Source organism: Zonotrichia albicollis, chromosome 10 (assembly GCF_047830755.1).
Source record: "Zonotrichia albicollis isolate bZonAlb1 chromosome 10, bZonAlb1.hap1, whole genome shotgun sequence".
Lineage (NCBI taxonomy): Eukaryota > Metazoa > Chordata > Aves > Passeriformes > Passerellidae > Zonotrichia > Zonotrichia albicollis.
The window spans coordinates 30923643-30938994 of record NC_133828.1 but is presented as its reverse complement, the minus strand read 5'-3'; the positions used below and the strand labels follow the sequence as shown (position 1 = coordinate 30938994).

Here is a 15352-nt window from a genome sequence, read left to right as displayed (position 1 = left end):
CTCTGAGGAGGATGCTGAGCTTGTCCCACAGGCACCCAGTCTCGGCTCATCCCTCTTCTCTCAGGTGGGTCTGACACCCTCGTGGACGCCTCCATGAACACAACGCCAACCTCGGTGCTGGCCCTGTCACAGGCAGAGGAGCGCTCCAGCTGGTCAGGCAGCCAGCAGACCGTGGTGGAGAAGGAGACGGATGCCAGCCTCTCTGCACGGGGACCCTACCTCCGTCCCGCTGCCTGGCCGCAGCCGCAGGGAACCCCAAGGCAAGCAAACACGCCGGCCCCGCGTGGCGCCGAGGTGCGGCACCTGGGCGTGGAGCCGCTGGTGCGGGCATCACGGGCTAATCTGGTGGGCACGAGCTGGGGGTCAGAGGATAGCCTGTCGGTGGCCAGCGACCCGTACGGCAGCGCCTTCAGCCTGTACCGAGGACGGGCGCTCTCGCTCCACGTGTAAGTAGCCAGCGGGAGCGCACGGAGGGGACATCGCGCTGGGGCCATCTCCTTCCAACCCCTGCAGCCATCTCCTTCCCTCCACCCGGCCTTTCTTTGCCTTCACCTTCCCCGACGAGGAGTGGGGACTCTGAGCAGTAGGCAGCCTGTTCTCGGTGAGAAGGTGGCAGCAACGCAGCCTGGGGGCGGTGTAGAGTGGGGTCCCTTTCTGCTGTGGCCAGGTTGAGGCTGGGTGTATCTCCTGTGCCACTGTTTGAGGTGCAGTACCCCACCTGCAGACTATACCATGGGCATTTTCCTCTTCAACCCCACCATGGTGGGGTGCAGCCCACAGTGTGGGGAGCTGGAGGTGCACAGTGGCCTGGGACACACAGAGGCAAGTGTCTGCTCATGGTGCAGGGGTGCTGCCTCCCCAGATCCTGCTGATGTGCTCAGAGCCCCCATCCCTCCCTGCCGCCTTTGGTTCCCATACCTGCAGGCCTGCTCCTTTGACCTCCATCTTGCTCTTTTTTTTGTTTAAGGCTGCTTCTTCCACCAGAATCTCATCTCCACCTTATGATTTCCACTCTGCGTTTGCTGAGCCCCTCTGGGGGCAGTGGGATAGGAAGATGTGCCCACAGCAGCATGTGCACAGGCAGGGCTTGCAGCCTTGGGGACCCCTTCTGGCCAGGCTGCACTGCCTAAGCACACCAGGACATCCCAGCAAACTGGGGCACCCCCCAGCCCCTGGTCCTGTCTGCATGGTGGCCCTGGGGAGGGACTCACTGGGTAACCCAGCATCACCCTGCTGCTCCACATGAGTACCCCTGGGCAAGGGGTCCCAGCAGCACAGGACTCTCACCTAACCCAGCCAGCTCCCAGTAGTCTGAGGGTGACCAGACGCTGTTGCTGGGCCCCTTGGGTCTCCCCAGGCTGCCCTGACTGTTTGACCCCTTTGCCATGCCCCATTGGGCACTGTGGTGCAGGCTGGAAGCTGGGATGCAGCCAAGCAGGTAAAAGGGTGGTCTCTAAGCCATGCTCCTCTGTCTCTGCCCTTGCAGCAGCATCCCCCAGGGAGGCTACCGGAGAGATGACCTCCACAGAGGCCCTGTCTCTCCAAAGCCTGGTGCAGAGGCCCCAAGGTCCCCCGCTGCTCTGCCACTGACTGCCAAGCCACCCATCGTCCGCTCGCCATCTCCTCGCGCTGGCACAGGTCTGCAGCCGCCCGCTGGCGCCGCATCCCAGTCCGCTGCCCGTGGCCCTGGCGTCCCCTCCTTCACACCCGTGACCCCCCGCAAGAAGTCCTCGGTGCCGGTAGAGTACCAGGACATCGTTCCTGAGGAGTACGAGGAGAAGATCAAGAAGCCCAAGTCCTCTGGGTACTCACAGGGAAGCACACAGGACTCCCGCCCGCAGACACCCATGAGCGACACCTCCGGCCGCATCTCCGTGCGGGCATCGCCCAAGCTGGTGCGTGCCGGCTCCAGGATCTTCGAGCGGCTGCAGTACTTTGAGGAGCGGCAGAGGAGCCTGGAGCAGGACAGTCCCTTTCCCGCGCGGCCCCACCTGCCGCTGCGCAAGACGCGCTCCCTGGAGCAGCCCGGCAGCGGCCCGCGCCGCGCCAGCACTCCGGGCGGCTCGCGGGAGGAGCTGCGGGACGGCGGCCGCTGGGAGTCGGGCAGCACGGCAGCGTGCCGGCGCCTGGCCTTCCGGCAGAAAGCCGCCTCCTTCGACGAGCGGGGCAAGTTCGCCAACCGCGTCTACGCTATCGAGCACAAGTTTGCGGAGGAGCTGAGCCGCATCAAGCGGACGGTCTCCAAGCAGCAGCTGCGGCGCTCCCAGGAGCTCTGCAAAGCCGGGTCGCCCCCGGCATCCTCACCCCCAGCGGCCAGCGAGCCACCCGCACCCCGCGCCCCCCGCACCCCCCGCGCCCCCTCCTCTCAGGGCGCCGGAGGACGCAAGGCACTGCCCCCCAAGAGCTGCCCGCCGGCAGAGAGCACACACGTCATCCAACACCTGGCGCTTTCCAGCGTGGCCTTGGTGGGACCTGACGGGGAGCCGCTGCCAGGGGGGCAGCGCGGGAAGAGAGCCCCGGTGGGGGGAGGTGGGGCGGCTGGACAGCCCAGCTCAGCGGAGGATGCCAGGAAGGGCCTGCAGCAAGAAGGCGTTGGGGAAGTGAAGAAGAAGGAGCAGTGGCCATTGAAACAAGCCAGCCCGCAGGGAAGGGTGGCCCTCTCGCAGGCGGGGCCCGCCGAAGGCAGTCTGTACCCCGATGGAGGCCCCGCCCGTGGCCCCGGGGCACTGAACGAGGCTCTGGCTGCCCGGCTGGCCGTGCCCCACGGACTGTACCGGCGGCCAGAGACGCCCACAGAAGTGCGGTTCCTGCCCTGGGCAAAGCCAGGCATGGAGCAGGAAGCTCGTCTGGAGCGAAGCTGGGCAGGACAGCACGGTGTGGGCAGGGATGTGGAGAGAAGGCAGATGAAAGTGTCAGAGAAGAAAGAGAGTGGCCGGATGGCTCAAGAAGGCAGGAGCACACGGAGCAAGGGGAAGGGACGCCGAGCCAGGCCCACCTCTCCAGAGCTAGGTATGGGCATGGCCTTCTGCCCTCCTGCAGGCACAAAGCTGGCCAACCTTCATCCTGCCCCTGGGAGGTGTGGTGAGCCCAGGGGTGGAGGGACAAGACTCTGGGGTAGTTGGCACCAAGCAGTGCCATAAGACAGACCAGCCTGGCTGCCAGTTTGCTGGGCCTTGAGGTTACAACACTTGCTATCTTCTCCATACCTCTTGTCTGGCACAGGAAAGATACAGCACTCTGAATTGTGGTCTGGGACACAGGAGACCCACTGCAACTTGTCCTGTCTGGGCCGTGCTCAGTGGTCCAGGCAGGGCATGCAGCCCAAGCTTCCCCAGGGGAAGGTGGCTTGGTTGGGCGAGAGGTGTCCTGCCCATCGCAGCATGCAGCAGTTAGACCACACTATACCTGAGCTGGCAGCTTTTAGGCTCTGCTCTAGCCAGAGAAGTGTCAGGCCCACGTGTCTAAGGCTCCTGGCACAGCCTCAGGACTTTTGTCCGTGTGCTGGGGCCATGAGAGGGGAGGGAGCTGGGAGGTGCTTGCTGATGTATTGGGGTACAGCAGGCACCATCCCATGAGGGACTGGGGGAAGTTCAGGGTGGGGGATGCAGCAAGCTATATGACCCTCCTTCTTCCACACCCCACTGTCACCTCATTTCTTATGCCCTATGGGGATGTACAACAAGCTGTATGCTTCCTGCCCCTTCCCGGTCCCCTGTCTTGTCCCCACTGCCTGCTCTGAGCCATGGTGGATCCTGATGTGTCCATTCCATCCACTGCATGGCCCGAGTACCTGCTCACGCCCCAGAGAGGGTGTGGCTGAGCAGTGGGTTGGGAGACCCATGCTCTGCCTGCATGCAGCCCTGCATGGCACAGTTCCCCTGCTGACAGCCACGGGGCCCCTCTCTCCCTGCGCAGAGTCCTCAGATGACTCCTATGTCTCAGCGGGTGAAGACCCCCTGGAAGCCCCCATCTTTGAGATCCCCATCCAGGACATGGCCGTTGTCGTGGGGGCAGAGGTGCTGCTCAAGTGCATTGTCACGGCCAACCCCCAGCCAGAAGGTGAGCTGCCCTGGAGCGGGGTGTCAAGGTCACGGTGCGGCAGAGGGACTCCCTGCATGCCCATGTCCCACCTGCACGGTGTGAGTGGGACACCCAGGCTGAGCTGGGTGTCTCAGGGGAGGTGATGTGCCCGCCCTGGGAGCACCCTTCTGCCCTTCCTCCCCTCAGACAGCAGTGAAGTGCTTGGGCACTGCCTGCCAGGACACGGGGCAGAGGACAGGGTGCTTGCTGTCCCCCAGTGCTGGGCAGGGCTGTTGGGAAAGTGGGAGAAGGGCTACTGAGCGCTGCGCGGGCAGGGACGGTGATGCAACCTGATCTAGTGGGCGGCGTCCCTGCCCATGCCGAGGAGGAGAGGGGGATCGTGTTGGGACTAAATGATCATCAGGGTGTCTTCCAATCCTGATGGTTTCTTCGTCATGTCTTGAAGACACCAGGGTGTCTTCAAACCCTGTGTTTTCCCGGGGCCAGGAGCTTAGCGCTGATGGCCTCCGGGCACGCTGTATCCAGGAAGTGAGCGGGGGCAGCTGGGCATCCAGGACCGGTGCCAGTCGCCAAAGCCAGGCAGAAGCCAAGCCGCTCTAATTCCCTCTTCCAGCCTCCGCTGGAGGGCAGGAGGATGTCAGGAAGCAGATAGGGACCAGCCACGCTCTCTCCGTCGGAGGGCCGTGGATCCCGGAGCTGCTCCCTATAGCAAATGGGTTCTCAAGCCAGGCAAAGGAGCGCCTGGCCTCCCCGGGCCCCTGCGCGGGCCCCGGGAAAGCTCGGGCTGTGCTGCCCACGCGTGACCCGCGCCTCTGCCGGCAGTGTCCTGGAGGAAGGACGGGGTCCCGCTGCGGAGCAGCACGACGCGCCCCATCAAGGCGGAGGGCGAGCGCCACACGCTGCTGGTGCGTAGCGCCCGGGTGGCGGACGCCGGGCTCTACACGGTCACCGCGGCCAACGAGGTGGGGGCCACCTGCTGCAGCGCCATCCTCAGCGTGCGGCCCGGTGAGTAGCGCGGCCGGAGGGACCCCGGGAGGCAAGGAGGGAGGCAAGGAGGGAGGCAGACAGGGAGGGAGCGAGGGCTGGCGCCGCGGCAGGCTGGCTGCCAGCTCTGCCGCTGCTGTCACTGGGAAGAAACCGGCTTCCTTACCCTACAAGGCTCGGTCTGAACCAAAGCAGCTGACGTGCTCCCGGCAGCCATGGCAGGATCCTGCCGTGGGGGGAGCGGGGTCAGGCTGTGAGCATCCCCTGGCGCCCAGCAAGCAGCCCGGTGTCCGGCCCCCACACCTGCCCCGTGTCCCGCTAGACATGGGGGTACCTCAGCCTGCTCTACAACCCGCAGACCATGTGGGTACCCCTGCCCTCAGCCTGCAAACCCTGTGGGTACTCCTGCCTCCAGCATGTGCGCCGTGGGGATATCCCAGCCGGCTCCCCGCCCCGCAAATTGTGGATATATCCCTGCGTTCCGCTCCGACAGCCGCGGGGAGACCCCCGCCCCACAAACCATTACCTGTGGGGACACCCTGCCTGCCCAGCGAGCTGCTAGCGGGGAGAAGCCCCCGGCGCTGGCCATGGGGATACCCAGCCCGCTGCGGCCCCAAAGCCCTCCCCATTCCAAGAGAGTGTTTCTGGGCGGCCGGCAGAGGCTCAGAGCCGCCCCGAGGGCTGGAAGGACCCCAAACTCCCCCGCTCCGTGGTTAGGCGGGACAGGGCACCCAGGGGCAGCCGCGGCCGGGCAGGGCACAGCGGTGGGGGCCGGGAGGGGCCCGGCAGACCCCGGCCCGCCGCGGGCCCTCCCCCAGCTGCTGGCCCAGCCCCGGGGGCCGGCCGGCGCTGGGGCGGGGAGGGCTCAGCGGGCCGACGGCGCTGCGGGCGGGAGCGCCCGACACCGGCAGCGCCGCGGGCACCGAGCGAGGGTGGTTCGGCGGCGTGGCGCGGCTCGGCTCGCGGGGCTGCTGTGGCCCCGGTGAGTGCGGGGTGCTTCGGGGGCGAGGGGAGGGTGCGGACAGGGGGAAGTTGGGCTCAGGCTCCCAGCCCTCCGCTGGAAGCTGCCCGCGGGTATCACGGAGGCGCGGGGACACAGCCCTTACCCCGTACCGGGAAGGCCGCCTGCCACTCCCGGCGCAGGGCAGGGAGTTAGAGAGCGCTCCGGCGGGCGGCCGGAGGGGGCTGGAATCCCCATGGTGGCGACTGGGCTGTGTCGGTCTCCCGTGCCGGTCGCCGCTCCCCATCCCGTCCCCGCCGGCCCCCGTGTCCCGCACTCCGCGAGTCCCCCAGTGCGGCCCCCGATGGCGGGCGGGCTGCAGGGGGGAGCGCAGCTGCCAATGTCACCTTCAGCCGTGCCGGCCCGGGCAGGGACAGCCATCCCGGGAATCCGGGCGGCTTAAGGATGGGAGCGCGGGCTGCTGCGTAAGAGCCACTTGAGCCCTGCTGTCGCCTTGCGGAATATCGCGTCCCCTTATCATCCCGCGGCGTGCTTGCAGCTCACCCCCTCCCCCGGCGCGGCCACGCACCCCTTCGCTGCCGGCCCCTGCCGAGCCGGGATGTGCGGCGGGGTGCGTGTCCACGCCTGTAATGCAGGGTAGGGGAAAGGGGTGCCCTAACCCGCCTGTCTGGCCCCGGTTTCTGCCAGCTCCTTATCCAGCCTCTCCTGTACTAGCACCCGTTGTGGAGCGGCATGGGAGCTTGCCCCCCGCCGTCGGCCAGGTCAGCCCCATCACATCGGATGAGGAGTACCTGAGCCCACTGGAGGAGTTCCCAGAGTCCGGCACCCCCCAGCACCGACCGGCCATGAAGCTGCAGCCAAGAGCCGAGCATGGGGCTGCCCGCAGCTCCCCTGAGACCACCTTCAAGGCTTCACCCACCTTCGAGGTGAGATAGCAAATCCCCCAGGACTGGTAGAGGGGTGCAGTGCCCTGTGACTCCGGTACCATGGTTTTCGGTGCCTGGAGGTGCTGGGTCAGATCTTCCTAGCCCTTGGTCTGATGTGGGGTCCTGCCAGCACCTGGGCAGGCTCCATCCCACCAGCTTCCCTGGTACTCCTGTTGTGATAGGGGACAGACAGACAGCCCTGGGTGCAGTGGTGGGGTGCATGGTCCTGTGTGCAGACGGTGCTTACTGCTCTCTGACCCCTCTTTCCTCAGGTATCCTTGTCGGACCAGTCGGTGCTGGAGGGGCAGGATGTTAGCATGAGCGTCCGCGTCCGTGGGGAGCCCAAGCCCATCATTTACTGGTGAGTCCTGCTGTTCTCTGGGATCACAGCTGGGCAGGAAAGGAGGGGACAGGCACAGTGACCCCTCCATTTGGGGATAGTTGCATGGAGCTCTGATCCTGAGCAGGGAGTGTTGGAGAAGGTTTTTCTGGGGACAGCCAGACTGTGTGTGCAGGGCCAGGTGTGACCACGATGCTCTGCCTCTGTCTGGAGCAGGCTGAGAAACAGGCAGCCAGTGAAGTATGGGCGCCGGCACCACGCGGAGGAGGCAGAGGGCGTGCGGGGGCTCTTCACGCTGCACATCCTGGCGGCGGAGCACACCGACACCGGCTTCTACACCTGCAAGGCCGTCAATGAGTATGGCACCAAGCAGTGCGAGGCCAAGCTGGAGGTCAGAGGTAAAACTCCCTGAGTATGTCACCCAAGAACCTGAGAGGCCAGCTGGCTCTAGTGCCCTGCATGAGCTGTGGGGAAGGCACCACTGCAGGCCCTCCACTTGGTGGTGTGACATAAGAAGGGGACAAGCCAGCTCCCCTGAGGTGGCACAGGTGGGGAACAGGAAAGTGGAGCTGAGTGCCTGGGGCTATGCGCAGAGGCTGGTCCTGCAGCAGAAGGCAGTCTGCCTTGCTGTCTCCTCCAGATGTGCAGCCCTGGGTCCCACCTGTTGCCTGCTGTTCCAGAGCCCCACTGATCTGACCCAGACCCAACTGCTTCTCACAGCCCAGCTTCACTCCACACACACACTTATGGGGCGAAGTGCTGCCCCTGGCTCACCAGGGAGGGCTTTTGGCCTTGGGGGCTCTGTAGGAAACATGTCCTCATGCCCTGCAGCTTGCTCCCTCCTTGCCCCAGGCTACCTGCAAGCTCTGTGCCAGGCACAGGGCAATTGCAGGGGGTCCCTCCCTGCCCATTTCCAGCAATGTCCCACACTCACGGGACTTCACTGTCCACTCCCCTTTCCTCGCTATCGCTCCCCAGCCCTGCTGTGGTCCTCCTAGGACCCCAAAGTATGTGTGCAGTTTTGAGGGGGTGAGGGGGGAGTTGGGACTGATAGCCAGGCTCTACCTGGTATCCCCAAGGCCAGGGAAGGGGCCTGTGGGGATGAGTGATGCTGCCTCCCTCCTCTTGCCCTTTGCTGTGTGTGCCCTGCTCCCCCAGCCCTCCCCGCTGATGGCTGCCTGAGCCCCCTGAGCTGTGCCGATCCCAGCCCGGCCTTGGCTGCGCTGCTTGCACGCTGCCTGCCGGGATAGCGCTCCCAGCCCACAGCAAAGCGCGGCGGCACGGGGGCGGGAGCGGAAGCCGTCCCAGTGTCCCACGACGGGCAGGAGCCGGGCTGCAGGGGCGATGCCGAACCCCGGCCCTTCTTGGGGGGCTCAGCAGATGGCTCCGTGCCTTGCTGCCCACTCGCACCCCTCGTGCTGGCGCTGGTATGTGTGTCCGTGCCGCTCCCGTCGCTGCTGCACTAACCCTTCCGCTTGCTGACTGCGGTTTTTGTCTGTACGCAGGGGGAGTACGATAAGGGGGTGCATCTCTCAGAGCCGCGGCTGCGGGGCTCTTAGTTGGACACCTCTTAGGCAGTGGACCTCACCTTGTGTTATTACCTCCTTCTCCATCCGCCGCCTCGTCCTGGACGCACCGCGGGGACGCGCGGGCCTCGACTGCGGGCCGGGGCTCGCCAAATGGCCGGGGCAGGCGGCACTGAGGCGGGCGGGGGAGCAGCAGGGGAGCAGCAGGCGCCCCTCAGCCGGGCCAGGGTGCCCATATGATGCTGTCTTGTCTCTTGCTCCATCCGTTTGTCCCTGTCTGTGTGTTCTGCTGCCTCTCTCTTGCTGCCCAGGGAAAGGGAGCAGGGAGCTGAGCCCGCGGTTGCCGCCGTGCCGGCCAGGGCTGTAGGGAAGGAGCTGCAGGGCGGTGGCAGCTCTGTGACAGTCACCTTGGAGCACGGGAGACAGGAGCCCCCAGGGACCCTACAGGGGAACACCCTGCGTGAGGTGCAGGCGGGAGGGAGATCATTGGCCCCTTTGGCTCACGGTGGCCACTCAGGTGCCAGCTTGGCCACCAAGACACGTCCCTTGTAGCCCTAGGGCTTGGGTCCCTCAGGAGCATCCCCTGGCTGTGGGTCTCTTCTTCCCAGGGAGGGGGCTTGATGGGGGGGGCGGGCTGCGAGGCCGTGACCTTCTTTTTTTGTAGCTCTAATAAAATCTGTTTGGTAAAGCGCTGTGTGGTGTGTTCCTGGCACGGGCACCTCCCCTCACCCCCAGCCCCCTCCCTGCTCAGCTCTGCTTTCCACATCTCGCCTCCCATCCCACCCTTCCCTGCTGCACTCCCTGCCCGCTGCACCAGGCCCCCTCCCTGCATGAACCACTGCCCTGCATGTATTCCCACTCCATCCCTGCTACCCTCTCATGGTTGCTTTTCAGTTGCTGAGATGCATCTCTCTCTTTCTTTCTCTCTCTCCCCCCTCCCCGGGCAGCTCGCCCCGAGTGCCAGTCCCTGGCCATCGTGGTTCCCCTGCAGGACTTGGTGGTCGGGGCGGGGGAGCTGGCGGTCTTTGAGTGCATGGTGGCCGGCCCACCAGACATGGACGTGGACTGGCTGTCCCGGGGCCGGCTGCTCCAGCCTGCACTGCTCAAATGCAAGATGCATTTTGATGGGCGCAAGTGCAAGCTGCTGCTCACCTCTGTGCATGAAGATGACAGCGGAATCTACACCTGCAAGCTCAGCACTGCCAAAGGTAAGCGGTGGGCATGCAGCTCCCCCAGGGGGGGTCTCACTCAGGGCTTGGCCCTAGCAGGGGGAAAGACCCCCCTACCTTGGGCTCAGGGCTCTTGTTCCCAGGGATGTAGCTGTGAGTGCTGGAGATGGGGAACAGGGAGACAGGGGGATAGGGAGTGGGTGGTGCCCCAGGTGCTGGGAAGATTTCTCAGGGAAAAATGAGATGCACACCTGGTGTGCATCAGTTCTTGGGCTCTGGTACCCTGAGCCCTGCAGCTCTGTCCCACCCCATTCCACTCAGCTCCTCTGCCAGCATGCATGTGGCTCCCTGAGACATGGGAAGATGCATTTGTTCCATGGGTGCACCCAGTGGATGCAGGCCTGGAGTCCACGTGTCTCTGTCCCCTGGCTTCAGAGCTTGTGGGCATCCTGCTCCAGTACTGATGTGTCTCTGCTGGCTTGGGAGGTGGTGGGGAAATGGGCAAGGAGTCAGAGCTTCCCAGCCTCTCCCACCAAACCATCACTGACGGCAGCTCAGCAAGAGTTGCACGGGCCTCTGTCCCATGGCTCTGGCACACCTGTGTCTGTGCATGCTGCCCACAGCTCTGACCCACACGGAATCCACTCTCCTGCCCATCTAGGCAGCAGGGCTGGGGGGGCATTGCAGGGAGAAGTAGCATTCCCTGCACCCTGCAGTTGGTGCCTGTGCAATCCTCCATGAAGGAGGCTGTATTCCCATGGGGCTTTGAAGGCAGCAGCAGTTTGGGGTTCAGACAGGTGAGGGTGTGCCTGAGAATGGTGTTGCCCAGTCCTACCCAGGGTGGGTGACAACACCATCGTTCCAAAGTGGGCCCTGCTGGAAATCCGCTCACCTGGAGCATCGAGCCTGCTCGTGTCCCCATGCTGCTCCTTGGATGCTGCATGTGCTGGCACTACCTGCTCAAGCATTGCTGCCCCATTCCCAAGGGGGTAGCCAGCTGTGATCTCCTGCCCTGCGAGGAGGACAGGGCATGCTCCCACCCACCTTGCTCTGGCACCTGTACTGCTGTGCAGAAGGGAAAGAGTAGCCTGCTGCCATCAGAACCCCAGCCCTGGGCATGGGGACCTTGCACATATTTGTGCCCCCTGCCCTGCACAGGGACAGAGCCAGGAACCCCACTCACCCAGGCTCAGCCCACACCATGTGTGGGGTATGCTCACCCACAGCCACACTGGGTGCTGGGCTGCAGTCAGGGGGTGTCACAGGCTGCTCCTGCCCTGCACAGGCCCGTGCTGTGGGGCTCACAGGGCCTGCTCTCCTCGCAGATGAGCTGACCTGCAGTGCCCGGCTGACGGTGCAGCCCTCTGTGCAGCCGCTCTTCACCCGCAAGCTGGAGGATGTGGACGTGGTGGAAGGGCGGACAGCGCGCTTTGTCTGCATGATCAGTGGGACTCCCCCTCCGACGGTTACCTGGACTCACTTTGGTAACCACCAAGCTCAGAGAGCTTGCCAAGGGCCCTGCAGGGAGACCTCATCTCCTTGGGGGCTGCACCCTAAGGCTGCAGCTGGCTGGGGCTGGAGGGGATGCTGCTGCTGATGGTGGTGTGTGTTTCTGCACAGGCCTGCCAGTGCAGGAGGGGGAGAACGTGCGGATTCAGCAGGACGGAGGGCTGCACTCACTGGTCATTGTGCACGTGGGCAGTGAAGATGAAGGGCAATACAAGGCAACTGCCAGGAACATCCATGGCCATGTGGAGTGCTCTGCTGAGCTCTATGTGGAGGAGCCACGGCCATCTGCAGCCTCCCAGATGTAAGAGCTGGATGGTCACTGGAACCTGCTTCCCCCTGCTCGCTCCTCTCTGGGAGCTGGTATCCAACAGGCTTATGCAAAGCCTAGGGCTGGGGCTGAGCTGGGGGCACTGCACCCTGCTCCCATTGTGAGCATCTGTGGGCTCTTGCAGCTCTAAGCTGGAGAAGATGCCATCCATCCCAGAGGAGCCAGAGCAGGTGGAGACAGAGACAGAGTGCTTCACCATGCCTGATTTCCTGAAACCACTGCACAACCTGGACGTGGTGGAGTCAAAGGAGGCCGTGCTGGAGTGCCAGGTGGCCGGGATGCCCTACCCCTCCATCACCTGGTACCACAATGGCTCTCGAATTGACAGCACAGATGACCGCAAGATGATGCAATGTAGGACTCCTCGTTGCCTTCCCCATTCCCTGGGGTCCCTCTACATGGGGTGGGAGAAAGGGGAATACCTTTAGAGGAGGCATCACCCCCCAGACCTTTTCACCCCATGAGGCAGGAAGGGGAGCTCTGTGCTGCTTAGCTGGTAGGGTCTTACCTGTGTTCCCCTGTTCTCCACCAGATAAAGACATCCATCGTCTGGTATTCACGGCTGTGAGCCACGCACATGCTGGTGTCTACAAAAGTGTCATTGCCAACAAAGTGGGGAAGGCCACGTGCTATGCACACCTCTATGTCACCGGTAAGCAGCAGCAGACACCACCTGGGATGTGTGGCCACTCGCAGCCACCCTGCCAGGCTGTGACCCAGGATCGTCGTGAGGTCCTAGGGGAATAGGATCACAGGGCAGTTTAGGTCCGAGGGGACATCAGGAGGTCTCTAATCCAACATAAAAGTGGGGCCAGCAGTGCAGTTCTCATCTTGTGTGGTCAGGAGCCATCCCTGGACCACTAGGTCCTGCATGAAACTTGCTGGCAGTGCCAGTCCCACAGGGGCTGGCAGGCTGAGCCCCCACCAGGAAGCCATAAAGGATTACTGGTCTCATCCATCCCCTCAGCCAGTATCTCCCAGAGCAGGAGGCAGGTGCCCTGGTAAGCTGGGGCAGTGGCTATGCTTACATCCCTGCCCACCTCCCCCTGCAGATGTGGTGCCAACCCCCCCAGACGGGCCCCCCACTGTGGCCTTAGTGACTGGCAGAGCCATCACGCTGACCTGGAACAAGCCCAAGTGGCTGGACGCTGCCATAGGTAAGGGGGCAGGCTATGGGCAGGAAGCTGGCAGGGGGTGGGGAGTGCCATGATGGGACATATGCAGTAGCTCCATGCCAGCGGCTCTGCACTGACCCTCTCCCCTTTCAGACCCTAACTCAGTGACCTACGTGGTGCAAATGCAAGTGCTGGGCACGATGCAGTGGGTGGTGCTGGTGAGTGGTGTGCAGGACACCACGTACACAGTGCACAGGCTGACCAAGGGTGCCCAGTACCTCTTCCGTGTCATCACTGCCACTCCCAAGAGCAACAGCAAGCCCTCCCCACCTGTGGGGCCCGTGCAGCTCCTGGACCGGGGTGAGAAGGGCAGTGGGGAGGGAGTGGGTAGCTGGGCTAGAGGTCTCTGTCCCTTGTTGGGTGACAAGCTGCCCAGGGCTGGGTGGCATGGAGTGGGCAGGGGTTGGTGAAAATGCATTTGGCAGGTCCCTACCTGGAGGAGGCCCCAGTCATCCTGGACAAACCAGATGTGGTGTATGTGGTAGAAGGCCAGCCAGCCTCCATCACCATCACCCTCAACCATGTGGAGGCCACTGTCACCTGGAAGAGGTAGGACATGGCACTGTGCCTTGTTGCCTGCCCCGTGCCTAGCATCACCCCACAGGATGCACACAGAGGGCCTTCCACCTCTTCATGCAGCCCACTGTGTGTGGGTGGGGGGCTCCTTCCCTGGGGTTGGTCTGGGTGTGCACACAAGGATGATGTCCAGGGCTCTGAAGAGTTGTGGAGTGCCATCTGTAGGGTATTAAGGGGCAAGAGCCATTTAGGAGGCAGAGCTAGCAACAGAATGTGAGCCCTTGTAGGGGCTGTGGGGTGGGAACTGGGGCTGACTGTGGGTAAGGAGGTGGTCCTGGGCTGCGGGGTGGGATCTGTCAATGGGGCAGTGGTTCTGCCTGTGGAGCTGTGATGTGACAGCTGCTGTGCATGCAGGGCTGGGCAGGTGCTGGGGGAACTGGAGGACACGTGTGAGATGATGATGCCAGACGACGACCAGCACTGCCTGCGGCTGCTGCGCGTGGGCAGGGGGGCTGGGGGGCTGCTGGCCTGTGAGGTGAGCAACCGCCATGGCACTGCCCACTGCACCCTGCACCTCCGCCTTGCAGGTACGTGCCCCTGCACGGGGAGGGTGTCCTTCTGCTGGGGGTGCCACCCTATGGTGCTCCAAGCCCATATGCTGGGGGGGGGGCATTGCCCCATGGTGCCCCATGCCCGTATGCCATGAGGGCACTGCCCCACAATGTGACACTGATCCTCACTCCTTCACGTTCGTATCTCATAGTCATGCTGACCTGTAGGGTGGCAATCATGGGGATGATAAATCATGAACCATGCATTGGCACTGCTGCTCGGTGTCCCATACCCATGTCTGACCTGAGCAGAGGTGTCCTATAAGTACATGGGGAGGCAGTGCCTCATGGTGCCCCTTAGCCATGGATGCCATGGGTGGCACTGCTGCAGGGTGTCCCATGCCTGAGTATAATTGGAAGGCACTGCTCCCAGCGTCCTATAGGCAAGAACCATAAGGGACACCTCAACAGTGCCCCACAGTGCCCCACAGTACCCCACATCCACAGGTAATGAGAGATGCATTACCACACTGTCCCATGCCTGTGTGCTGAGAGTGGCACTGCCCCACAGTGCCCCACTCCAAAGGGGAACTGCCGAATGCTGCTGCAGACATATGCCATTAGTGTTTGCCCTCCCACTTCCATGTGCATTGGAGTGGCACTGCCCCATGTCACTCCATGCCCCTACCCTGCTTGCAGAACCTCACAGCTGTACGCTCTGTGCAACTGGCAGGGGCTGGCACTGCCCCATGGTGCCCCATGCCCCATCTCTTGGCAGAGGCACCGCGCTTTGAGTCCATCATGGAGGACATTGATGCCCAGGAAGGGGAGACACCACGATTTGCTGTGGTGGTGGAGGGGAAACCGCTGCCGGACATCATGTGGTACAAGGTGGGCTGGGAGCCCCCAACCCCTTCCTGAACCATATTCCCACGAGACCCACAAATTTCACAGCATCACTGGGGTTGTTGCACTGGTGATAAAGGATGTGTCCCATGCCCTACCCATGGGGAAAGGGTGGTGGGAGTTAGTCAGGGATGGAACAGGACGCCCCCAATACCCCTGCTTCCCTCAGGATGGGGAGCTGCTGGAGGAGAGCAGCCACCTGAGCTTCGTGTATGAGGACAATGAGTGCTCGCTGGTGGTGCTGGGGGCTGCCGAGCCTGACAGCGGTGTCTACACCTGCACAGCCAAGAATCTGGCTGGGGAGGTCTCCTGCAAAGCAGAGTTGGTGGTGCGGGCAGGTATGGCTGACTGGCTCCCCAGTCCCTGAGGGTAGAGCCTGGATGTCTGGCTTGCCCCTTGCCAGCGCCTTTCCTTCTCCCA

The 15352-nt window shown here is 63.6% G+C and overlaps 1 protein-coding gene across 8 annotated transcripts in view; it reads left to right on the top strand.

Moving 5' to 3' along the window:
* The window catches only part of SPEG (striated muscle enriched protein kinase), a 38629-nt gene that overhangs the window by 13015 nt on the left and 10262 nt on the right, over nt 1-15352 (top strand). For 3 of the 8 annotated variants that reach the window (XM_074548627.1, XM_074548634.1, XM_074548632.1), the window contains 18 exons: nt 65-446; nt 1487-3009; nt 3916-4059; nt 4864-5046; nt 6674-6912; nt 7185-7273; nt 7469-7650; nt 9726-9986; nt 11273-11431; nt 11568-11757; nt 11909-12138; nt 12317-12436; nt 12837-12941; nt 13053-13259; nt 13385-13508; nt 13890-14062; nt 14805-14917; nt 15102-15270. In XM_074548627.1, coding sequence (XP_074404728.1) covers nt 65-446; nt 1487-3009; nt 3916-4059; nt 4864-5046; nt 6674-6912; nt 7185-7273; nt 7469-7650; nt 9726-9986; nt 11273-11431; nt 11568-11757; nt 11909-12138; nt 12317-12436; nt 12837-12941; nt 13053-13259; nt 13385-13508; nt 13890-14062; nt 14805-14917; nt 15102-15270 — 4593 coding nt within the window. Of the gene's footprint in view, nt 1-64; nt 447-1486; nt 3010-3915; nt 4060-4863; nt 5047-6673; nt 6913-7184; nt 7274-7468; nt 7651-8757; nt 9424-9725; nt 9987-11272; nt 11432-11567; nt 11758-11908; nt 12139-12316; nt 12437-12836; nt 12942-13052; nt 13260-13384; nt 13509-13889; nt 14063-14804; nt 14918-15101; nt 15271-15352 lie in introns of those variants that run through there. The other 5 variants (XM_074548631.1, XM_074548630.1, XM_074548628.1 and 2 more) reach the window with 5 other exon arrangements.